Source organism: Anopheles marshallii, chromosome 2, assembly GCF_943734725.1.
Source record: "Anopheles marshallii chromosome 2, idAnoMarsDA_429_01, whole genome shotgun sequence".
Lineage (NCBI taxonomy): Eukaryota > Metazoa > Arthropoda > Insecta > Diptera > Culicidae > Anopheles > Anopheles marshallii.
In genome coordinates this window covers 53,124,978-53,150,450 of record NC_071326.1, presented here as the reverse complement: position 1 = coordinate 53,150,450, position 25,473 = coordinate 53,124,978, and the positions used below count along the sequence as shown (strand labels likewise).

General features: G+C 40.3%; 7 protein-coding genes across 7 annotated transcripts; 2 read left to right on the top strand and 5 right to left on the bottom strand.

The window, feature by feature from the left end:
- Positions 1–583: 583 nt before the first annotated feature.
- LOC128719983 (electron transfer flavoprotein subunit beta) lies at positions 584–1,601 on the bottom strand. Its single transcript, XM_053813627.1, has 2 exons — positions 1,551–1,601; positions 584–1,297 (listed from the first exon to the last, which is right to left on the bottom strand). The coding sequence occupies exons 1-2, from the start codon at positions 1,599–1,601 to the stop codon at positions 584–586; spliced, it is 765 nt and encodes a 254-aa protein (XP_053669602.1).
- A 952-nt stretch (positions 1,602–2,553) lies between these two features.
- Positions 2,554–3,560, top strand: LOC128718147 (3'(2'),5'-bisphosphate nucleotidase 1). The gene is made up of 2 exons (XM_053811819.1): positions 2,554–2,793; positions 2,874–3,560. Exons 1-2 carry the CDS (start codon positions 2,554–2,556, stop codon positions 3,558–3,560), a joined length of 927 nt encoding a protein of 308 aa, XP_053667794.1.
- A 613-nt stretch (positions 3,561–4,173) lies between these two features.
- LOC128710510 (uncharacterized) lies at positions 4,174–6,200 on the bottom strand. Its single transcript, XM_053805566.1, has 3 exons — positions 6,069–6,200; positions 5,781–5,991; positions 4,174–5,474 (listed from the first exon to the last, which is right to left on the bottom strand). Exons 1-3 carry the CDS (start codon positions 6,198–6,200, stop codon positions 4,174–4,176), a joined length of 1,644 nt encoding a protein of 547 aa, XP_053661541.1.
- Positions 6,201–7,547: 1,347 nt separating this feature from the next.
- On the bottom strand, positions 7,548–11,792 carry LOC128718146 (nuclear receptor binding SET domain protein). Its single transcript, XM_053811818.1, has 4 exons — positions 11,752–11,792; positions 11,329–11,456; positions 8,018–11,250; positions 7,548–7,940 (listed from the first exon to the last, which is right to left on the bottom strand). Exons 1-4 carry the CDS (start codon positions 11,778–11,780, stop codon positions 7,548–7,550), a joined length of 3,783 nt encoding a protein of 1,260 aa, XP_053667793.1. The 5' UTR covers positions 11,781–11,792.
- Positions 11,793–12,455: 663 nt separating this feature from the next.
- Positions 12,456–13,458, bottom strand: LOC128708691 (uncharacterized). Its single transcript, XM_053803671.1, has 3 exons — positions 13,363–13,458; positions 13,168–13,285; positions 12,456–13,102 (listed from the first exon to the last, which is right to left on the bottom strand). Exons 1-3 carry the CDS (start codon positions 13,456–13,458, stop codon positions 12,456–12,458), a joined length of 861 nt encoding a protein of 286 aa, XP_053659646.1.
- Positions 13,459–14,513: 1,055 nt separating this feature from the next.
- On the top strand, positions 14,514–15,123 carry LOC128718984 (mitochondrial import inner membrane translocase subunit Tim17-A-like). Its single transcript, XM_053812605.1, has 2 exons — positions 14,514–14,657; positions 14,725–15,123. Exons 1-2 carry the CDS (start codon positions 14,514–14,516, stop codon positions 15,121–15,123), a joined length of 543 nt encoding a protein of 180 aa, XP_053668580.1.
- Positions 15,124–20,185: 5,062 nt separating this feature from the next.
- Positions 20,186–24,732, bottom strand: LOC128709148 (uncharacterized). The gene is made up of 5 exons (XM_053804134.1): positions 24,645–24,732; positions 21,537–21,572; positions 21,314–21,465; positions 21,060–21,223; positions 20,186–20,540 (listed from the first exon to the last, which is right to left on the bottom strand). Exons 1-5 carry the CDS (start codon positions 24,730–24,732, stop codon positions 20,186–20,188), a joined length of 795 nt encoding a protein of 264 aa, XP_053660109.1.
- Between the last annotated feature and the right edge of the window lie 741 nt (positions 24,733–25,473).

Sequence of the window (25,473 nt, the reverse complement as noted above, 5' to 3'; positions counted from 1 at the left end):
TTGTAACGTAACACAAGATCAAATACTCTTAAAGTGTAACCCCTCAGCTTATTTTCCGTGACTGGCAGTAACTTTTAACCGATGCAATAAGGTCTGATCTTCATTATTAGGTCGTAATGTGCAATGTCTTTTATATTCCGTTCCCTGATTTCCTTGGCCAAGTTTCGAAAAAGTTTCGAAATCCGAAACTCCCGAATTTCTAAGTTTCGAAAAAGTGGCGTGGCATAGGTGTGTTGAGACGTGTTACGTTTCGAAACCACGCAATCCCGGGAACGGCGCTCGTGCGTTTGTATTTATTATGAACAGTTTTATTTTATATGAGATGATATTCTAGAAACATATACCCTGACTTAACATTCTCGCTGCGTGGATGTGATTGGCTAATGAAAGAAATGTCGGACATAACAATGTGTAGCATTGGACATTCCACGTGCACAAACGCTTTTTTGGGCAACAATGGACAAACGTTGCAGTATTATGAGCTTTATTCTCGATCTTATCGACAAGCTAACAATCCCCTTTCTTCTTTTCTACCCCGGTGTGATTTCAATGTGCGAATTACACCTATTGCATGTGAGAACCCTTATTTGATGTGACCGCCGTCACGTAGCTTGGCCAGCAAAGTATCCACGTCGGGCAATACGGATCCCGCCTGTCGGACAGGTGGATCTTCAACGGAAACAATTTCGATACGAGGCGTTGTGTCTACACCCAAATCTTTGGGTGCCACTTTTTTGATCGGCTTTTTCTTCGCTTTCATAATATTGGGCAGAGTCGCATAGCGGGGTGTGTTAAGGCGCAGATCAGCACTAACCACTGCCGGCATTTTGGCTTTAATGGTTTCCAATCCTCCATCAACCTCGCGCACAACCGTCAAGGTATCACCGTCCTTGTCGACCTTGGAGGCGAAGGTGGCTTGCGGCCAGTCCAAAACAGCCGCCGTCATCTGCGCGGTCTGATTACAATCATCATCAATGGCTTGCTTGCCAAGTATCACCAAATCCGCCTTCTCGTCCTGTGCCAGCTTGGCCAATATTTTTGACACGTGAATCGGTTGCAATAAATCAAACTCCTTGCCTGCCACTTCAACGTGAATGCCACGATCAGCACCCATAGCAAGCGCTGTGCGGAGTACTTCCTGCGATTGAGCTGGACCAACGGAGACAGCTACCACCTCGGATGCGATCTTTTTCTCCTTCAATTTTACCGCTTCTTCTACCGCAATTTCATCGAAAGGATTCATCGAGTGTTTCACACCCTCAGTGACCACTCCGGACTTGTCCGGTTTGACGCGAATCTGTGAAGAATCATTTTGCATGCATTAAAATAGGGCTACAAATCGTATCTTACATTTCGGATTGTTGCCATTCAGCTGATTGCTTCGGAAGACCATGTTGTGTAACGGGCAATGCAATACAGTCCTGGGGGTTGAGAATCGGGCTTATCAGTGGTAATCTTCCCGGAGCCGCTGGTTGTCTCGGTCGCAGATTCGTGTTATCTTTCCATGTACCTAGCGTCAAAGGAACAGGAAGTTTCAGAACTTTGCCTACCTTTACAGCATAGTCGATTACACGCTTAACTCCAACCAAAACTCGTGACATGGTGGAATTCTGTTCCGCTTACTGATGATCTCCGCACGGACTAATTGGCGTCAATTTTAAATGCGATCCACTGTATATTCAATGTTGGCAAATTGAAGGATCAAAGTCTATTCAACCAAGGTTGAGTTATGCCATGATGCGCTGCCTAAGTGATGACTACACGTACAGATTTAATCTAATATCAAGGTACTGTTACACTTCACGACATCAATGAACAATAAAGTTGAAAGTGACATTTATTTTTGGGATTCCGGATAGGACATCGGACCAAATCTGGACAGGGCTTGTTACCATTTAACATTTATGTACTCCAAAGTCCTGAACCTAATCCTAATCCAAAGGACCAAACAGTGTTTACTAAAACTATAACATACAATTATTTCCCGAGCTACACCATACCCGAGATACGCGAATTTCGAAATTTTTATAGTTCGTGGAATTTTGGGGGTACTTTGTATTTTGGAAAATAAACAAAGGCCACAGAATATAAATTGTAGCAGTGCCGGCCCTACACAACATAACTGGACAGGAAAGTCCCATCCGGACCGTTTCCCCATTGCAAGGACTGACTATCCGACAATGTTGTAAAATACATCGATACAGCCTGGTCTCTCTAACGAAAAAAAAAAAAACAAACGCCACAGGAGAATCGGCATGCTTGCAATTTAACTCCTATCCGAGAACGTATAACCTCTACTATACATAAAACTGCTGTCAACTGCCATGACAGTTCCGGATGCGGCAGTGGACTTTCTATACACCTTCGCCAATGACACAATAATATTCAGCAATAAATCGTCGCAAAATATAGCAACCAAAGTTCTGTGTTTACTAAATTATGTCATGTGCAATACTTGCTGCTATTAACGCTTTATGTAAATAGCAATCGTCAGTAATCCAACAGTCGAACGTACCTGTCGGCTCTACGTCGCGTAAAAAGAAAAGTGCTGCGATGACCAACACTGCCCCATTGGTAATGCGTTTAGTCGGGAGCTCGATTAAGATAGCACATCGGGCCGGTAATATTATCCGTGATGTGATGTGCCGTGGTGATCTGGGCATTGTCGAGAAAGGAAAAGATGATCTTCAAACCGAAGCTGACCGATCGGCACAACGCTGTATTGTAGCGTCGCTTTCCAAGCTGTTCCCAAACGTTACCATCATAGGTGAAGAAGGAGCCAGTGATCTAAATGTAAAAGGACATACTACCGCGATACCGTGTGTCACGAAACTCATTCCGATTACTTTTTTTTACCTATTATTTTCTTTTAGGTGCCCGATGATTGGATAATAACAGAAAGCAATACTGAATTTTTGGAAAAACACAAATGTCCAGACACTTTGGCTGACCTGAAGGAGTCGGATGTGGTGATTTGGGTAGACCCGCTGGATGGCACAAGCGAGTATACCCAAGGATTTCTTGAACGTGTTACCGTACTGATTGGCATCGCGATCAACGACAGAGCGGTCGGTGGTGTGATACACCAACCTTATTATAAAGCCGAAACAGGTGATGTCGGTCGCACAATTTGGGGTTTGAAAGGATGCGGCTCCGGCGGTATCCTACCGGTTAAACCTCCATCGGATCGCTTTTTGGTGACTACTACTCGTTCGCATTCCAATGGTATCGTCCAATCCGCGTTGGATGCACTAGCACCTGATGAAATTTTACGCGTCGGCGGTGCCGGTTACAAGGTGCTGCAACTGCTCGAAGGCAAGGCTCATGCGTACGTATTCGCAAGTGCGGGCTGTAAGAAATGGGACACCTGTGCACCAGAAGCTGTGCTGGAAGCGAACGGTGGAACGCTTACTGATATGCTGGGACGACATTACCGATATGGTAAGGATGTAATTTTCCCAAACAGCAGTGGGGTTTTGGGAACTGTTGGCGGAGTGTCACATGACGACATTCTTTCTAAAATTCCGGATAGTGTAAAACAGGCTATGAACCAGGTTTAAACTTGTTCCCTGGTCGAAGATGATGTGCATAGAGTTTTATTTGTAAACAAAACTTAAAATCATACCGATTAAATCAATTTGTAAACCGAGTATGCCCGGGATAAGGCAATTCGCAAGGAGCAAATGCCTTGTAAAATTTGAAATATTTGTAAAAACTCAACACTTTGTTGATAATACGGCAAACGCCGTCATCATGGAATAAATAAGTAAATAAATAAATGAATCAATTTGTTTGCACTTTTTGGTATCAAATATTTAGCGTTTTACTGTACTGTAGCTTTAAAATGTAGTTAAACCTTACCAATTTGCAGATCCTTTACCACATTGAGACAAACACACATCGAGTACTTTAAACGGAATACGTTTGTTAAAATTTTTTTAATAAAAGGTTATCTGCGCCCAGTGGCGAACTAGACCGCAGCCTACACCCTGGTCGTGTAGGGTGATCCCAAAGAAAGATATTATGTAGAAATCATTATGTAAATTATGATAGTGTAGAGCCCGCTAAAATTAAGGACCTCAGCTACCATTGCGCACAGGACCTCCAAGGAACTTGATCCACCACTCTCCGCGCAACAATTTAAATCTTAGTAATTGAACCAATTAGTGAAATTTACAGCTTCGCTAGAGGTCGTTGTAACATAGCGCGAAGTTCACGTCTTAAAATTTTTCCACTCACATTCTTCGGTATTTCCGAAACAAAACGTACTCCACCATGCAAACGTTTTGCCGGTGATGCACGAACAGCCACGTATTGTTGCACTTCGTCTTCCGTAAGATCTACTGCGGTTTGTTTTACCACAAAGGCCAACGGTAACTCCCCGGCTTGTTCATCCGGAAGCCCAACGACACCTGCATCTTTAATTTTTGAATTTGTCAACAAAATAGCTTCGATTTCGGCAGGTGGTACTTGAAATCCCTTGTACTTGATGAGCTCCTTTAACCGATCAATGATGAAAAATTCTCCGTCTTCATCGTAGTAACCAATATCCCCGGTACGAAGCCAACCGTTCTTGTCTATTGTTTGCTTAGTTTCCTGTTCATTTCCGATGTATCCTTTCATAATCTGTGAACCCTTGAAGTACAGTTCACCCGGTTCGTTGGGGCCTAGCAATTTACCCGATGATATGTCGACTACTTTCGCCATTGTACCGACCTGCAGTTTCCCGACACTACCCGATTTTTTCGAATCATTCGACTGTACCAACATGGCCAACGTAGTTTCACTCATCCCGTAACCCTGTAGAACATGCTTTACCCCAATACGTTTCTTCACCAAAACTTCCGTTTCTTTGCTCAGTGGAGCAGCCCCGCAGAGTAGCGTATCGATGCTACTGAGATCATAATTATCCACCAATGGATGTTTGGCCAAAAACACCATCAATGGGGGAACAACGAACACAAAGGAACAGCGATAATTTTCAATGCAGCTTAAAAACAATCCTTCCTCAAATTTGGGTAGAAATACCAACTTCAGCTTGTTGCTAATGACATTGATTAACGTGAGACATCCAAACGCATGGAACCACGGTATGACACTCAGGACAACGACGGGTCCTTCGATCGAAGCCTCCATCATGGCAAGCAACGAAATGCTGGCCATCACGTTTCGCTGTGTTAGCTGCACACCTTTTGGTAAACCGGTCGTACCGGAAGAACACATGATCAGGGCTACATGTTCTTCGATATTGGTTGGTTCGATCTGGAAAGAGTACGGATTGATGGCATTTGTCCGCGAGAGGAATTCATCGTAAAGAGTTACGTCCGACCCAAACGGGTTCTCTTCGCCAAACAGGAAAATATGTTTGATGAAATGCCGATTTTTGCGTGCAACTTTAATCACCCGTTCCGCAGAATAAGGCGACAAGAACAATATTCTCGGCTTCGACAAATTAAGTGCATGGTCGAATTCACCTGAAATGGAGATAACACCAATGAAACGAATCATTACTAGGTACAGACATAGATTTAAATACAACTCCTCAATTCAGATAACAGTGACTGTACCAAATACAATCCTGCTCTTCTGATATCTTAATTGCCTTGTAAGCGTTTATCTTTTATACGATGACCGCACAACAAAACCGTTCTGATAGCAACCATTCCAACAGGATTGACGCTATCTGAATAGACACAGAATTACTGAACGGCCAATTACACTGAATTAGTACGATAAGGCGCTTATCAGTGCTTTCTACCCATCTTCGGAAGAAAACTTACGCTCGGTGTACGTCAAATTGATGGGCGCAACAGCGGCATTTGCGAAAAATGATGCGTACAGAGCTGCAGGAAATTCGAGCCTATTTTCACTGATGATTGCCACTACATCGCCTTTTCGTAAATTCGCCTGTTTTCGAAGACCATCGGCTAACCGAACACCGGTTTCCAGCAATTCCATATACCGGAGCTCGCTCGAGTACACACCATCGATCTAGAAAGGTCAAAAGCGATGTCAATCATGCAAAAGCAATGTGCGTTGCCGGGTTAAAGGTAAAGGTACTAACTTACCACTGCCACATTATCACCATGGCGGAACAAACGTTTCATCAAGAACATTCCTAACGAACCACATCCTTCGGCAATATTAACCGGTTCCGGTTCTCCCGAAAGAATCAAGTTATCATACTCCGTTTGAATCATATTTCAATAAATGAACAGAAGCTTTCTTCGGTATTTGTTACGATTTTCGCGAAGGGTTCTTGGACACACAATGCACTGATTTTCTAGCCGAGCTGTTTTCGTACAGTAACGTAGCGTAGCAGTGAAACAATATGTTTCGCCGCGGTCATATGCTTCAAATTTCCCTGAATGGTTTCAAAGTGGCTATTGTTTTGTCAAAACACCTGTCAAAAATATCCCAGAGTGGATGTTACGGTCAATCTGTTGATGCTTTTGTAATCTGGGTTGGTAATTCGTTGCTATGGAAACAAATCCGGCAAATGTTGCCTACAAAATCCATCTTTTCAATATTGTTGAAGATTGGGAGGTCCAGCCGTAAGATCTTCCGTTGCCGATTTAAACAACTACACGTGCGTGTGGGAGGATAATTTCTTTAGTATATCGCGGAGCAGCTTCGAACAAAATCATGGCAGCATTCACTATGCTAATCCGAATATTGAGTTCTATTTCTAGTTGTTAAATTCGAATCGGTAGATTATTAGACGTGAAAGCATCCGTTATAGAATTAGTACCATAATCACATTGAACCGATCTACCGTTTTAAACAACATTAATGGAACTGGACATAAACAGCATGCGACTAACAATTGAGCACCATTAAATGTCTCATTATAAAAAAGTGGTACATGGTAATACCTAACCAAAGTAATTTCATGATGATTATAGCCCCTTAGCATGTATATGCTCAAGCAGCTTGTATAAAGGATTGTGGTATGTATTATTAGATTCTGCATTCCTACTCTAACGTATATGTCCTAAATACCGTCCAAATGCGACAATAAAACAAAAAGCCTTCAACACTGTTCAGTCAAATCGTAGGGAAATCCGCACTATTTCGATCTAGGTGTTTTTTTTATTGCAGTAAAAGAATCTTTAACAAGAATGTTATTTTAGTCTTTATTAAACAGTCAAACCATGTGATGACCCGAGAGTGGGAACATATATAAATATAAATAATTTTAACACTTGCAAACAGTTTAAGGGTAGAAAATACCTACTTCATTCGTCTACGATTGCAAAAACCGTTGCTTGACCATTTATCGTTTACTCTATCTAGAATTGTTTTGCTGATATTCTGCTATCATTACGACAGCTTTCAAACAGTCCTGTCTATTAGCGGTATTTATGATGTATATGATTATTTCTTTCTCGCATTTAGCTTCCAAAAAACATCAATGTGAACAGGATATTTACATTGACAGCTTTCAATACAAATATATAAACAGAACTCGGATTACGTTTCGACCTATAAACCTTCCTCTATGGTGGATCATTCACAAAATAAAATGTATAACATCTAGAAAAGAATCAAATAATGTCATCCACTCTTTCCGACTTAACAACGACTGCATCATCGGGTAGTGTAGGGCTAGAGACACTCGCATCAACTAGATCAACTATTGTGGATGCTGGCGTAGCTATTAGCACCACGTCGTTATCTGATGACTGCATTTTAACAATCGTTAAATCTTCTTTAACGCTCGTTTTAGAAACTAGTGCTTTTTTTGTTTTGCGCACCTTGGCCATTTTCTTACTGACTTTACCACGTTCTCCAATTTTTCCCCTGAATGCAACTTCCTCCTTCTTTGGTGGACGATATTTTTCTCCAATATAACCGGAACATCTCTCTGCACCGCACAAGCATACACGTTTGCTGTTTCCCAAGCTCTCCAAATTGTAGTTAAAAGTCAGTTCTTCACCCTGAAAAATTTAAAACATAAACATTCCATTATCTACTGCGGTGAGGATGCAATTGTTGGAGACAAAAAATAACTCACCGCTTTAATATCTTTAATAGCGAATAACCCAATGACACGTGTTTCGCCGATCGTCCACTTTTGCGTTTCGCAATTCGGTTCACAAGAGTGATTTATGAAACGCGATACATTTCCTTTCGCTCTGGCATCAATTGTAAGATCAGGTTCGACGGTAAGGAAATAATAGTTCTCTTCCTTCGCTGTCTGCATCGTTTGAACACGTCGGTCGAACTCCTCAGTATTAATTACTTCACCAACATATTCGATGACGAATTGTCCATTTTGCAGATTGTCCAACGCAACTAGACCGAATCCTTTGTTGGCAAAATTGCGCACTTCAAGTCCGGGATACATCCGCTTTGTGAATCGTTGATTTGAACAGCGCTCTTTGGCCGGACATGTTTTAGAACTACACTCCATAAATATTGCACGGTTTAAACACGCTGAAGTAGGCCCGCAAGGATCATCGTCGTCAGGTTGGCACCGGCACACCGAATCTTCAACACCATCCAGCTGGCGATGAACAGATGGTGGTTTCAAAGGGGCAATATATCTGTTCATTTTTATCTTCGTGTACATTGGAGTGATTTTAGAATTGCTTAAGCCAGCTGAGGGACCAGGCAGTTTGGTTGATCGTAATACTTTGAAAATGACACTGGCTTCGATCATTGCTGAACGATATTTTTTATCCAACGATGATCCAGGCCTTTCTACACCTAAATTTTCCGAGTCCTCATCCTGGTACAGGTACATTCGCTTTCGATTAAGCCAAGCCATATTGTGAGTGTTGAAAAATTTTACACAAATATCCGACTGTTTCTGTTGCAGTTGCCGCACTTTTTGGGGCACTTCTGAAGGCGGCACCGTTAATGCCGGCCACCAACGAAAATTGCCCAGCTTAGCAATAACTATCTCGTTATACAGAGGCAGTCTACCCGACTCACACTCCTCACAGAAATACTTTCCGTCCGGCGGCGTGAACGGAAGGCACTTCGGATGACATGCAAACGGACATGTTTCACAGCAAATTAAGTCGCCTCCTTTGCAGCACATGAAGCACCAGTTCACGTTCAGCGCTATCGGTTCCAGACTGTGCTTAGGACAGACCAGCTGTTTGGTGGTAAGTATTTCAGATCCGGCGGGCACGCATCTACCATCCGGATGATATGCAGCCGGACACTTGATACAGCTTGCCAGTGCTGTTTTCACCAATGAAGCTTTACCACGGGGATCACTCGATACGCATGTGTGACAAACATGGTAAGGGCAAATGATTGTTTTCGCACTGACTGTACGATAGTGCGGAAACAACCGCAAGCAGGAAAGATGATACTCGCGCCCACATTTGCTATCCGTGCAACGGAATTTCTGTTCCTTGTTCGATTCTTCATTCCCATCGTTGCATATGAAACATTTTGTCTGTTCAATTTTAGGCGTAGAACAACATATGGCACAGCTGAACCGTTTTTCATCAATTTGATTTTGCAGCTCAGCCACTTGCATTGGATCATCGGTCAGACAGAGTAAATGAACATGCTGGAGACACTTGCTACATTTGGTAACGTTGTTAGGGCGGTTGCAAATATAGCACACAAATCCTTTCGGAACGCCTTTCATGAGGTAATTTTTATCGAGTTGAAAAATAAACTTTTCCTCCAAGCTATGCGAATCCTTTTTACTTGGCAAGTCAATTCTTGATTTTTTCATTCCGGCAATCTCACCATTGCTGCTGCTAGCTGATATCGATTTGAGACCTAACTTTTCAAAAGTTTTAAGTAGTGCTTGTATCCGTTGTCGATTTGCAGTGCGCTCTGTGCCACGATGGGATTCCTTTTTTAATCGAACAATTTGCCTCACATGAAACTGTAGACTTTCTTCTATCTCTTGATTCGTGCGACCATCGAACACATAGTGCCGGATGAATTTCAGTACATCTTCATATTCGATGTTCGATTCACCCAATGGGGGTGTCATTTCCATCAGCCTATTATCTGAGATTTCGCCGGTATTTAATTCCTCATTGTCTATTGATTGCAAGTAACGATCGATTTTGCTGCTATAGTGGCTGGATGACTTTGAAGGTGTAGAGCATTTCATTTTCTTCACAGGATTATAATTTTCTGGAGAGGAAAGGCTCGGTAAAGCTTCGTATGCAGGACTCTCAGGTGAGGTAGAACGTTCTCTCTTGATAGATGCCATCTGACTGTTCAATAACGCTGTCTGGTTGTCTGAATGCACTGTTTCTGTCGTCTGCGAAATAGCCTGCTGAGTGATTAAGCTCGCATGCGCTACCATACGATATCGTGATATTTTTAAGCTTATCAATTCCAACTTCACTTCATCATCATATTTCTTAATGCGTTCTTCAACCGGTAATGCAAAGTATTGTTCCGCTAAATCACAGGCAATTTTCCACCTCTTCGACATGTTTGTCCTTAAGGCTTGCTTCACGTGCTTTCCGTAATGTAGATTTCTTGCCTCGGTGCAATAATTATTCACGCCTTCAAATGGCACCAAACAATGTTCCTTAATCCAGCCACGGCGACCTTTATCACCAAAGAAAGACACATGTACTTCCATCATTTTTTCACCATGCATTCGAGTTATTCGCTCGGATTCTGGATCTACCCGTACAATGCAGGGCCAGTGGATAGTCTTCTTTGACTGAGCGCCCCAGTAAATCGTACCCGTACAGTAACCATTACCTAGATCGATTGACGATCCCTTAGCACTGTCGGCATCCGAAGATTGTTTACGAACAATCAAATTATGGGTAAAAGTGTTATTGTCAGTGCTTATGTCTACACTGCTCTCATCCGTGCTAACAATTTTAATTTCTTCCATAGTGAGTAATTTCGTATCTCTATTTTGCACCTCGGGCGCCATCAACACTGGGGTATCATCTTTCGTCGGCGTTTGTACTGCTTTTATCAGCAATGGGCCATTAGGTTCAGCGTTCTCCATCTTCTGTTTAACCTTAAATGGCGAATTGCCAACATATTTCGTTAGATCTACCGGTACGTAATCTGAATTGTCTTTTTGCTTCTGATGCCGTCCATAGCGACTAACGCGATGGTCAGCATCCGTGTTGATTTCAGTCATTTTTGGACTCAAAGAACTAGATAGCTGTTTCAGTAAATATCGCCCTCGCGATCGTGTAACGTTGTTGCTGTTTTCATCAGTAGATTCATGTCGCATATTTACGGACAGAACATTTTCCTTTTCTGACATATTTTCTGTGAAATTGGCAGCATCTGCACCGGCGACAAAAAAAACACAAGAACAAATTAAATAATGCCTAGTAAAATAGAATACGAAATCGTAAAACTAACCTTTGAATTGTATTGTTTCCAGTCCGTTCGGCAGTGGTGGCTCGGCACTGTCCTGTTTTAATTTTGTCATCGTTCTTTTCTTACCAATTCTTTTTGGTTTACTTGGGAGGTTCTTCACTTTGGAGGTTCTGCGAATAGTACTGAAGTGTGCACAAATATCAGTAACATACATGTTTCATTCGACATTCATTTTGCTTCCGATTATTGTCGTAAGCAGACTGTGCCTAGTTCAAAACAAGACGGCTAACCGAGAATGCCTAGCAGGGTGTAGAAGACGCGCCAAAATTCACTTTCCGGCAACTGATACCCATTGTTTGACAGATTTGCTTTCCATAAAACAAGAAAATGCTGCGCATCTACTTGTTGCTTTGTTGAAGCTAGTTTAGCAGCATTCCAAATGTATACCTTAATTTACTTATTTACCTTTCACGAGGACGCGTCCTGCTCGGCATCTTCTGACGTTTTTTTTTCTGTCGTACAGAGGTATCGGAATTTACACAAGCGATGTACAGATCACCCAAAATCTTACGCCGATTGAATTTGAATTAATTATACATTGACGTCTTTTACGCGGAAATACATGGGAAAAACATAAATTGTACTCTTGGTCAGAAAAACGATAATAACATAAACGAAACGCAAATTACGTACAGTAAAATGAAATAGGCTGTTTTTGCGCGCGTGACGCTCCGTGCTATCTTCTATTTTGCTTCACTTTTGGACGCTTTTTGACAGCCACGGCATCAATCGCAAGTCCATGTCATTTTGGCTCCTTCGACATGTGCTGTACCAATGTTGACAGTTGGGCTTATCAATGAGCCGTAATTTGGCAAAACAACAAATAAATTAAAATAACTTTGTTTTTTCGGGCAATGTTTTGCATTTCTGAAATATGATTTTGGAACGACCATGAAATAGATAAGATTTTAAAAATTTGAATATTGCGGAAATTGAATTAGTTTTGTTTGGAAATTCAGTGAATTCGCTGTGGTGTAATCTGGGATCAGGTTATCGTTCCCAAAGGGAGTACAGCAAAAATCGTATGCAGGATCTGCATATTCTGTTTCTGCAGATATTTGGTCGTAACTATATTTTTTCATCTCTCCAGAGGTGTAATTGTAATTTATTCAAAACATAATAATGGTTAAATCTGACCGATCAACATCTATCGTTGTAGGAGGAGGCTCCTTATTGATGATGTACCTACGCCATAACAGCAGACCTATGTTGACCCCGTGCAGCACAATGGGTAAAAATAAAACCCAATAGGAAACTCCTAGTGCAGCTAAACCGGAAGAAGTGTAGGGAATTTGTATCGTCAGCGTATCTGTAATAGCGATATTGTCGATAAGCGTCCCAGCAAACAGTGCTCCCCACATTATCATGCAAAGAGCTGTCGCTCCGATGGCCACTCCATTCCAAATGAACAATCCAAAAACGTTGAATACTGGTTCGACCGGATTGAACAGCACGTTAATTATAGAGAAACTAGCGGAAACTGCTGCAAAACTTGTAGCTATACCGATAAACACTACCGTCGAAACCCAAAGTCCAGTGTTGATAAAGTTACTACGATCGAATGCAGCTGATGTCTGTCGATGCTGGGAAAATATGTTTGGACCCGGTTGGCTGATGATTTTTAACATCTTTGATGAAGGAAGGGGACAATCATCTGGACGTAAACCTTTCAAAAGTTTTAATACTTCGTCGCTTCGGCTTTCCTCGTCTTTTTGACAACTGAACGCGCACACGTATTCCTGATAAAGGCAGGTAACTGAAGGTAAATAAGTCTAAGATCAGTACAATTGAATGGTTTTGCTTGGAACCGCAAGTACTTACGCGTAAGATTATAGTATCGCGGATTAGGAAGATAGTTTTGAGTCAAAGAACCAGAAAATAGGCCATAGTTTATTTCGCTGTTCTTAAATGCACTTAATTCGAACGCTTCCGAAGTAACCTGCGATAAAAAGACAGACAAGCGGTTAAGAATAACGCTGTACCATTTGTTGAAATTTTTTAGCAGAGATAAAGTACCCAATACGGCGTGCACAAGGAGACTATCAGAGCGGTTAATGAAACACACGATAGAATGAACGTGGCGAACAGCAGATTCCATTTCGTTTTGGCCATTTTTTGGGGTCAAAGCTGTTGAGATGTACGGTTGAAAATCAGCCGTTGTATTCAGTTTTCATGTTAATACTTTAATATCAATGTGCACTTTTCAAAGATGTTGTCTCATCCGTGGTATCGTTAAAACTGAGTCATTTATGCCAGTCAAATATTGATGCCACTCGTGGGATGTTCACACACGAGTGGAAATCAGATAACGCTCTAATTGGCTATTGAGGTCTGATAACGGCCAATGGTGAGGTGACGAAACAGCTGGTTGCTGTTCATCAACACATTAGAGAGCAATAGTTCTGAACAAGCGCTCATATCTGTTCTTCAGTATATTATTGTTTATATTAGGTAAAAGTGTATTGTGGGCTCATATTGTGTGCTTAATTATTCGCATGATTTTAGCTACGTGCGCGTGCTTGTATTCTACGAACGCAAGTTTTATTTATGTTACGTTTTGTTTGTATTCCTTGTGCTAATTTCAATCATAACATTTGCAGAATAGTCTTAACTAACAGTTATTTTGATGCTGATCACAGTTTGCATGGTGGCATATTGATTTGAATTGTTTTTGAATAATACACGCTGGGCAGAGGGTCGCACGCACGTGCCTTGTTCAAAACTACAGTAATGAACCCATGTTTATAGAATTCCTGATTCAATTGTCGTTTGGAATATTGTCAATGTGACAGATGTCATTAAACGAACGAACGACCAGAACGATCGAAAAAGGTAGAGGAAAATCCCATACATTTTGCAATAAACGTGAGTTATTTAGAAAAAAAAATTAAGCTACTCTTTAAAAAGCGGTTCGGTAAAGAGGTAAAGCTTCAAACAGCTTACCATAAAATTGCGAGAACTTTTGTTGTAAATGAATCTGATCCTACAAACATTCCTTAGCAAGATGCACCCCATGAGGTGCCAATTTGCGTAATAGGTGCTCAAAAAACAACAATGTGTAAAATTTATTTACGTTCGTTCGATAAATGGCGTTTAAAATTGCTGTGGAGTGCTCATTGCTGTTCTGTTTTCATATGCTAGATCCTTGAACAACACCTAAACCAACGATGGAAGAGTATGCTCGTGAACCGTGTCCGTATCGTATCGTGGATGATTGCGGCGGAGCATTTGCTATGGGTTGCATCGGAGGTGGCGTATTTCAAGCAATAAAAGGATTCCGTAATGCTCCATCAGGATTCAATCGACGTTTGGTGAGAAGCGTTCATTAAAACCACATGTGAACCCGATTGATTTTTAATACTTATGGTAAATTTTCAGCTGGGAAGCTTAACAGCGATTAAAAGCCGGTCGCCTATTATTGCTGGAAATTTTGCCGTATGGGGTGGAATGTTTAGCACCATTGATTGCACATTGGTGCATTTTCGGAAGAAAGAAGACCCTTGGAACTCTATAATCAGTGGTGCGGCTACGGGTGGAATTTTGGCAGCTCGAAACGGTGTGCCCGCTATGATCGGCAGTGCGGTAATAGGTGGCGTGTTGCTAGCTTTGATTGAAGGCGTTGGTATCATGTTTACACGTATATCTGCTGAACAGTTCCGTAATCCTACTCCACCGACCGATGATCCTTCAGTGCTCGGTGATCCAAATCAACAGCAAATGTCTTCAAGCCCTCCGTCACCATTTGCGTTTGGTCAGTCTGGGCAGAATTATCAATAATGAATGCGCTTAGGAGTGTTACGGATATCGAATGACGTATGCTGCCCATTCATTTGAGCAGGATAAAAGCAATTGGTCAAGCTGACGTGTTTTAATTTGGGTCTCCTGGCTAAGTGTATATTTAAAACATTAATATATAGTTTTGAGTGAAAGTGTGAGTGAGATTCCAGAAGTGTCTGGTGTAAGTTCGTCGATCAGATAGCCACGTTCGATATTAAGTTGTTGGTTGGATCGACAGATGCTTTTGAGTCATATGAAAGTTGTATGAAAGAGTCGTGTTTGTGATAAAATCCAAATTGGATCTGTATGAATGAGTAATGCGCCATGAATCTGGTAGTAATTCTTGCTCGTTGCATGATTTGCTTTCTGGTGATTTATTATTGTGAAAGTACGAAACGACATGAAATATTACTCGAACTCCATAGATAACACGTCGGAATCGAATTTGTTATGAATAGGACTTGTGCCAGCACAAGCCGCATGTGGTAACAAAAAAAAATGCTACTGTAAACAGTAATAGACAAGTTGTAACAGTAATGAAGTAATTGATTGATGTAAATAGAATTTGTACCGATCAAGCGCGTTTAACACTTAACAAGGCAATTTTAATGGATTATTGAGTTACAATAGGGAATCTTTTTTTTTGTATGACAACAGAACAAAAATGTACAGACAACTCGTCGTACAACTTGCTGCACCAAAGTAATGTCCCAGGTGACAGAAAAAATAGCATCAAAATAAAAATGGCTCCATCGATACTATTAAAGTGCATTCTGGAACATGTTGCTCTAATGCGTGACTATTATCCCATGATATCTACTACAGCTGCAATGATTCCACCACATGTCTTGATCAGGTTCTGCCAAGCTACCCCACCCATCGCGCCATTAATGCAGGCTTGGAGTAAGATGAGAATAGCCTATTTTACTACTACATCACAAAATAAGATTGGTTGATACCATGGCCAACGCTGAACTCTAAATCATTCTAATGGTTCAGTATAGTTCGATTCCCATAAGACCGTTTCCCCGTAGTAAGAACTATCCGACTACACGTCTGTTCGTTCGTTCTAATGACGAAAAATAAAACATTAAGACTGTACAGGATATTTGGATAGACCCACAGGATATTTGGTAGCAGAGTGTCGATGTCTCATACTAATGCCTCCTACTTAAGATGGCATAGGCAGGGATAACACTATGCACATATATTGTTCTTTTCTTGTAGTCCAAATAAAAGAGCTAGAGTAAGTATCTGTAAATTATTTTATAAAATATTTGTTAAACATAATTTTCCGTCTGCTAGGAAAAGACCATGTTTCATGTATTCCTTAAGGCTGTGTCAAATAATCACTAATCTATTTCTAGCTACAGTCAATACCCGAGTTTCGCGGTTCTCGATTAACGCGGATTAAAAAAAATGACATTTTACGGAGTTTTTATTCGGAATTTAATTTCTAAATCTCAATCTTCTAAAATACGTTGCATGTCCACATTATAAGACTTAATTTTCTTAATACGTTATTGTAATTCATGAAATAAACGTATACATATCAATTTTGAAAGTGCGTCGCAACGTTGGAAAAAGTATTAGATCCCTTAATACGACATATAAACGATGTTTTAGAGGAAACTCGAAATACGCGGAATTCTCTGGAACGCGTTAACCGTGTCTCGGGCATTGACTGTATAAGCAAAGTGGTTTGAATACTCGTTAAATTGTTTTAACTGATTTTGTCATGTACCGATTATGTATCAATTGTCCTTGTGGCTATTGGCTTTTGCGACTGTAATACTGAAAGCAGCAGGCGTTCCAAATGTTCGAACCATACTACAAAACAGGTTTAACTAAATTTACTTACTTATTTACTTATCCGGTGCTACAACCACTACGTGGTGTTGGCCTGCTGTAGGAGTCCTCGGGACCAGTCCTGTAGGAAACCGCTCACAATCGAGAGTCTTTGTCTGCCATTATCCCGGCCATTTTGGCGGACGCATCACACAATTCACATCTCAATTTGGATCTACCACGCCTACACTGTCCATGTGGACGACCTACAAGGGCTTTACGGGCTGCGTCGTCCGGTGTTGTTCTCATGACGTGACCAGCCCACCGGAGTCTGGCGAGTCCAATCCGCCGTACGACAGTAAGTTCGCCGTACAGCTCGTAGAGCTCGTATAGCGTAATAAACATTATAGCGGCTCCTCCATTGTTCTTCCTCACATACGGGACCAAAAATTCTTCTGAGCATCTTCCTTTCCAAAGCGGCTAAGAAGGTTTCGTCAGTTTTGTACAAAGTCCATATTTCAGAGGCGTATGTGAGTACTGGACCTATATAGGTTCTATATAATTCCAGCTTCGTTCGTCGCGACAGGTGTTTTGAGTGGAGAAGTTTACTCAGACTGTAGTATGACCGGTTGGCATCCAGCACCCTAGCGCGTATTTCAACATCAATGTTATTGTCGGTGCTGACTTTTGACCCAAAAAAGGTGAAATTTTGGACGACTTCGAAAGAGCGTTCACCTATTTGTACATCACCCCTGCGTAAGTTGGGTTGTGTCAGCAGAGCCGCTGGTGGTTCCACCATCAACTTGTGTTTTGCCTCGTTAATATCCAACCCGAGGTTTTCTGCCGCCTGCTCAATACTTCGGTAAGCAACCGCTACTTAGGAGAGCCATTAACCAATGATGTATATGTCATCAACGTATGCCAGGATCTAGATTGACTTATAGAAGATGGTCCCCGAAGCTTTCACCTCATACTCTTGGTGGTAGCAAGGATCCTGAGAATTTTTCATCCTCCATCACCTGGCATGTGACGTTGGTTATTGTCATTCGTAAAGTTTTTCTCAGACTATGCTGTCGTATGCGGCCTTGAAGACGATGAAGAGTTGGAAGGAGTGTAGCTGCTGCTGTGAAGATGGCGATCTTCACCAATATCTGCCGCATGGTGAAGATCTGATCAGTGGATGATTTTCCGTTTCGCAATCCCTTACGATAGTTTCCATTTACCTTTTCTACGAATGGGACTAGAAGATCTTGTAGTATAAGGGAGAATATTTTGTAGGCGGTATTCAACATCATGAATCATGGCGGGATGGTGGCATGGTGGTAGCGGCGCCGGTCTTCACACGAACGGACCAGACCAAAATCCCATCCGGACCAATCCCCCGTACGCAGGACTAACTATCCAGCTACATGTAAATAAGGTCAAAGAAAGCCAGAAATGTCAGGCCTAGGCCTCTTGAGGTTGTGGTGCTGACAAAGAAGAAGAATTCACTTTAGCACTCTAGCTTATCTCCCTTCTTGTATATGGGGTAGATGATACCAAGATTCCAATCACAAGGCAACGATTCACTATCCCATACCTCAGTAATAATTTGATGAATTTCGTTTTCTAGTGTTGCACCTCCATTTTTTAGTTCGGCTGCTATTCTGTGGGTGCCAAATTTTTGTTATTCTTGCATATAAACCCTAGCGTTTTTTGCTCAAATGTTTCCTCGATGTGAGTTCTAAAAGCTCATAAATCGTGATTTTTCACACATTTCATTCATTTCATCTTAATTGAATGTGAACAAACTCACATGTCTCATGTTGTACGCTTTCGCACGAAGGGCCAGTTCGGATCCGTTATAATCCCAACTCGATCCCAAGACTCGACTTAGGTTCTTTTGTGACCTTCTCACATTCGAGCTTTTTTACTACTAAACTTATATTTTTATCACTCTACACTTTCACCTTTCTTGGACCCTCGTTCACCAATACTCGTGTCGTACCGGTTCCAACGACACTGTAGCGCGAGTTGCCTATCGTAAGGTACAACACATGTCTCATTTTCAAAAGGAGCAATGTAAAACTATTAGCAAGCATCCAACATACAAATACAAAAGAACTGATGTGAGCATTTAAGTTTCGTGGTAGGAACGTCCATGCTGTTTGCCGATACAGTCTATTTATTTTTTATTTATTTATCGATTTATTATTTATTTATTATATTTATTATTTACTTTATTAATCGTTACGCCAATAAGAATAACAAATTCGTCCTGTGTTGAATTGGTATGCACATTGCCTAGCCGGTAGGTGCGAGAAAAGATAATAATAATCGACAACGAAGATGTAGCGCATGGAAGCAAAGAAAGTAAACTTAGCCACGTGACTGCTGATCAGCTTTTAGAAAAAGATTTCATCTTTATCGACCATGGAGCACATAACTTAAAAAATCGGATTTCTGTCCTAAATGAAAAACTAAGGCAGTTTTAAACTTGAAGTATAGTTTTTACATTTATATTTGATTCTATAATCCCTGCTTACTGACTAAGATGTGTATGTACAAATTGAGTGTATGTTTGTGAGGATTTATGCTGGATTAACAGCTCCCGTATTATGCGCGGGAAAATACGGTTTCGAAAACCATCCTCATAGGCGACACGAACATAAGTTGTATTTAGGAGGTTCAGTTATCGGGTTCACTTGCCTCACATTTTTCTTTCGGCATGCTTTATCACTGTCTCGGTAATGCATTATGCAAGTAAAATGAATATCTATCACCAACCCAGCCATCGATGAACATTGCCAATTTCTCAGCCCTAGCGCAAACAGAAGTAAAGTTTGGCAATATCTATCCACTGGTGATAAGATCGTCATTTCGACTGTAATACTGGCGTTTTCCCTAGTAATTCATGTGTGGAAGGTATGAGCAACGTGAAGCGATGTGAGGAATGGATAAACATGCGATAAAGTTCAACGATAGCACCCGATTATGGGCTTACACCTAATCCCAGCGTATAAAAGTATACGCTTTGAATTGCGTTAGACATAGTACGCTCGTACTACACTACTTCGAAGTTGGAGAGTTTGCATCTCACAAACACCCTAGCATGACAATTAACCACGGAGGAGTGCGAAACATCTTTTTATTAACTATTCATAATTAGCAGATTTTACTGTTTGAACATTGTAACCAAAACTGCTCCTGAATCCCAGACATTGATATTGCGTCTGTTTGTGGTGATTTGTTCGGTTTCGGCGGAATGTTACAAATTAGTTAACATGTCGATGAATTATGCGTTTAGCAGGATCGAGTTTTTAGTGTCTTCGTTGAACAACTTCCGATTAAACCGCTCATTTGCAACGGAAACGTCATTGTCGGTTTGCATTGTTGCTGCAGCAGCCATGGCAGCATTGAGCAGCAACATTTGACTCACATCGTCGTCGCTTGGCGCTACGAATCGGGCGATATTCATGTTATCGTCAAATCTTTCATCGCGTCCACCATATCGACGGTGTGTAGTCATTGGTTGCGGTTTTTTCTTGTGCCGATGATCTCTGCGACGCGTGTTCGGGGACGTAACTGCCGTTATTAGTCGATCATCACCAAGTGTTAGCTCCTGTTCTGTTGATGACAGCGATTTGGAACTAGAGTAAAAGAAACGTGAGTATTAGGTTTAAGCAGGGTACTGAAAAGTTTAAACATACAAAAAATTTAATCACATAGAATCATCTAACCAAACGAATAACCACTGATGAACGATTGTGACAAGTATTAAAACATTGTTTACTTAAATACATACTTCGTGTCAAACTACTGTAAATTGTTTTATTGTAGAGATTACGTGCAAAGTTACAGCCATTTCTGGATTCTGTTCAAGTTGAACTAGATTAGTTCAAAGTAGATAGGAAATCGTTCATGCTTTATGGATCCTTTTCAAGTTGAAATCGATTCTTTTCACAGTGTACACACACTTGCAAAGCTTTCAGTATGTCAGTCAAGGATACTTTGAACAGAAGTGATTTCATTCGATTTCAGCTTGCAAAAGCTCCACAAAGTGCGAGAAAATACACCTAGTCATAACCAAATTAACTTAAACACTTTCCATAAATGAGTCAAATTTTCCACTTGAACTAGAAAGCCATGTAATATGCTAGTAAACATACTCATTGCTAGTTTCAGCCAGTCTTCCTTCCGCACTGTTGGTTGAATCCATTAACATTCGCGAAGAATCTGACCCAGATGAGCCTAAATCGTTGGTGGTTAAAAACGAACCAGTTGCAACAACCGGTGGTGAATATATCACTTTGCTAAATGGATGGTACGCGTTCTATGCGAGAGAAATATAACGATACAACGTCACATTATGAAATGAATTTCTGAGCATGGCATGTCTGTGTGTGGTTGGCCATGCGCGTACCTTTTCTGGGAGAACTTTGACCAAAGCCCACCGTTCCGCGGCGGTTAATGCAGCAGGGAGTGGGTTGGCTTGGTCCAACAGTGGCTGTGGTTGAAACTGTACAACATCACCAGAAGCTGTACGTCCCGGCGGACCCGCCCGTTTACCGTGGGCTGTAAGAAACGTTCATATGAGCGTGTTCGTCAGCACTTGCCAATGCCTTCGAATTGCGTCAAACACTTACCTCCCCAACACGAATGACCGTAGCTTAGGCAGGATCCTTCAGGATACGACGAATCACGGAAAAGAGGTAGAAAAAGAGCAACACTGGTTAATTGGTTTCGTTTTTGACCGGTAGATTGTGCAAACATATTGATGAATGTGGGGGTAAGCAGCAATATTTCCCACGTGGATACGGTATCCAACTGTGCCTATAGTCACGAATACCAGAAATAATGGTTTCACATTGTTTAATCGCTTGGGAACGACTTTCGATTATTTCCTTAAGACGTTCAAAATTATCATTAAATTTTATCTGAATCCTATCAACTAAATAGATATTGTTTGCTTACAATAATCATAAAAAAGTTTGGCAAGGTAGAACATTTTCTGTATTAATGAAACTTGCATTACAAATAAAAACTGTGGAAATAGTGATGATGGTAAAAGGTTCAAGTGTTTCAAATTTGTCAAATTATTTAAAGTTATTTCAAATTAATAAAATTGCTTGTATTAATTAAGATGTATTAAGACCATTGCTTTTCATATGCCACCTGATGTATACAAGCAGTATAACAGGTCCGTTTCGACCTATCGAGTTAAGAGACTGATTGGTACATATAAAATATTCTAAAATAAAGCAACAACACATGATCGTATGAAGAAGCTGCAAAACATACCGCATACTTCCTTTACGTATGCGTTCGAAATCTTTGTTTAATCTCAGGTGCTCAGGTGCAAATATTTCCTTTGATCGATCCACTCTAATCATGCCTAATATACTTCTTAATCACAATTGGAATAGATTGACCGTACCTTCCGATGTGAAAGACTGGTACATTTACAGTTATTGGCCCTGCAGTTTCTTTGTAAAGATGACGCACATGTTGTCCATGTTGTCAATGGTGTAATGGACTGTCGGATGGTTAGCTCGTCACCAATTGGCAAACAAGACTTTGCAATCTTTCCATTAATGCGTTGCGGAGTATTGGGCTGTTTGAACAGGTATCAATTTTCACACGAAAAGGGTAACTGATGTCTTTATTTCCGTGTGAAATATGGCACAAAAAGTAGAAAATCACTAAAAAATAAGAATTAGAACTTTTTAAAGTTCAAAATATTCTCCCGTCGCTATGTCATTTTCCTTTGGTTACATAATTTGATATAGTAATTATGATTGATTATGTAAATATTAACTGCTTCATGATGCTAAAAGCGAGGCGATGAAGTAGAAATACTATCTTTATTATTACCTGTTGTCTCAGCTTGATTCGAAAAGTAAATCTATTGAATAGTAAAAACATACTATCTTTTGTTTACTAACTGTTGTTTTACAGTGCTCTGTTTCCTGCACTTTCCGATATTTTAAAACCATGACGCATAAAACACGTATGGTGAATGTAAAAATGCTACGTACTTTCACCATTCGTCTCATGGATTGTGGGTTTTTGGGTGCATGTTTGAAAATAAACAATCCTTAAGGCGATAGATGGTACCCGTTTTATCTTCTGCCTTCGGATATCACAATAGCTTTTGATGGCCTGATAGAGATAGCATAAGGTTTGCGTACAGCTTTACTCAAACAAACACCGGATACTGTATAGAAAACTGCTGCGTGAAGGTATGGTGTAAAGGAAGCGAGGTAAAATTCAAATACTTTTGTCATTTGGTCGCTTATTTTGCCATTTCAAATGAAGCATCGGATAAATGCGTTTTGACGGACCTTACACGCGGTACATATTTGGCTTTCTATTCGCTAAATTGTTTGCATTTATTGTGTCCCTTCTAAATCCCTTAAGCTTTGTATTATGTAATTGTTAAGACAGTTACGATTGGGCAGTCGACGAATGGTACTGAAATTTACAGTACGTAAAATGACGTCATCAGTCGATTTCACCAACCGTAGAATAGAAACCCAATTGCAGCACGGCACATCATATATGACGCAACTGTGTGCCAACAAGCATGATTTTGTGGGTTGCGTTTTTGGCTGTAGGGGTAAATGGAAAAGAACATCCCTTTGAGCGATTGTTTTACGGAGGCTTTGGCACTTTGTCTACTTGATGCAATGTCAACGATGCGCGACTTATCATCACAACCCTGCAGGTTGCCGCTACATCAACCTACCAAAGGATGTGACTGTTCAAAACACAAAAGAGTTTCAGAAAATGGAATTCTTTCACTTTAGAAAGACTGGTTGGTTAATCAAAGGATATGTTTTTTCTTGCTGGGAAACGAGAAAAAAGAGCTATTCGAATCGAAAAATAAGAATAGGCATGCACTAACCATAGGCGATGCACAAAACATTATACAATTTTGTTGAAGGTGTGGATTATCCTAACGATATACCCTTGCAAAAAAAAAAACAGATACAAATGATACAACCGAGTACTGTTGATGCTACGAAATCGCATAATTCTGGCAAAAATGCATTCCGCGGTTGTGGAATCGAAACTCTTGGAACAAATGAAAGTGCACAAAACAGGAAACGCATGAACGGTACAGCTGTAAACTTGTACAGTTGATATGCGTACAAATTGTCTACGTGAGATTGAATATTTATTTAATGATTGGAACCTATAATTGTTGAGTTGCAAACCTACATTCCCAGTAAATTTTTTGTTGGATCACCATTATATTTTACTATCAATAAATATTTGGACTATTTGTCAAAGTGCATGTAAACCATCCCCGAAAAGAATCTTAGTTGAAGCAATTATTTTTTAAAATGTTAAATTTATCTTATACTCTAGCCTAATCAAATTTTATTACAATTTTGAAAAATCATAAAACACTATTTAATGACATTAACATTTATTCCAATGTGTAAAACTTTTCACCCACGATGTTGGTGTACAATGTGACTGTTTTAGATTATTAATTAGTAATTAAGATATTGAAATAAATATCGATTTTTCAAACAAAAAACAATGAGATATACTACAGTTTTTTTACATATGTTCAGTATGCTTACAAGCTATTTGTGAAACGAATGTTATAATTAAGGATGTTTGAGCACACGTTTAAAGTTTTAGCGTTAAATTTAGCTAAATAGTTCTCTATGCTGTTCGACTGTATATCTACGACGCACAAAAAACAAGAAACGTGCTTAACCTTTAATAATAGTTATTACCTTTCACTTGCTTTAAACACACACATATAACTACAATTAATGCTACAGAAGCTCGTAGTCTTGATCTAACGCGACAGTTGTGAGCCATGTTATTTTTGAACCGTGTTAGTGAAAATAAAGAACACTACGATAATCTCTCGTTCAGTTATTTAAACTCCGATCGGGCGTCAATTTTTCGGGAAACAATTGATAACTCTCAAATGAATAAACTAGGCAAAATAATCATTGCCACTTCTGTTTGGATCTGCATTAAGTAATACACTTCACAGGTAAAAATGGACAATAAATCACTATTTACTTGAACTGTACTAGAAGGTTTTAACACTTGAAAAAACAATGAACAAATTGTGACCGTTTGAAGCACTGTACATATTACCAGGCCAAGGGTGAAATATCCCTGGCAAAAACGAGTTATCGTGGTAATGTACCGGGAGCTACTGCGAGCTTCTCGCGAAGTTTGCCGTGGTATATATAGCAACAACCGAAAATTTACAACCCTATCGACCCGTAGTATGATCCATCTCGTTCTCCTCATTGATAACAAGGTGCACGCGGTTTGAAATCTACAACATGCGCAGATGTTGCATCAAAAGCTGTAGAAGATTTTTTTTTTACTAACTGGTGGTTTTAACATTTTTGAAGAAATAACAACATTTGATTAAAACAAAACATATTTGTTTTTCCAATGATCGTTAAACATTTTTAGATACATGCATTTTTATTTTAACTTTATGCAAACCATGTTTTTTTCATATTTTTCCTAAATTTACTCAACATAATTTAAGCATTTTTGTTAAATAACTGAATCATTTCTTATAACATTAGAGCA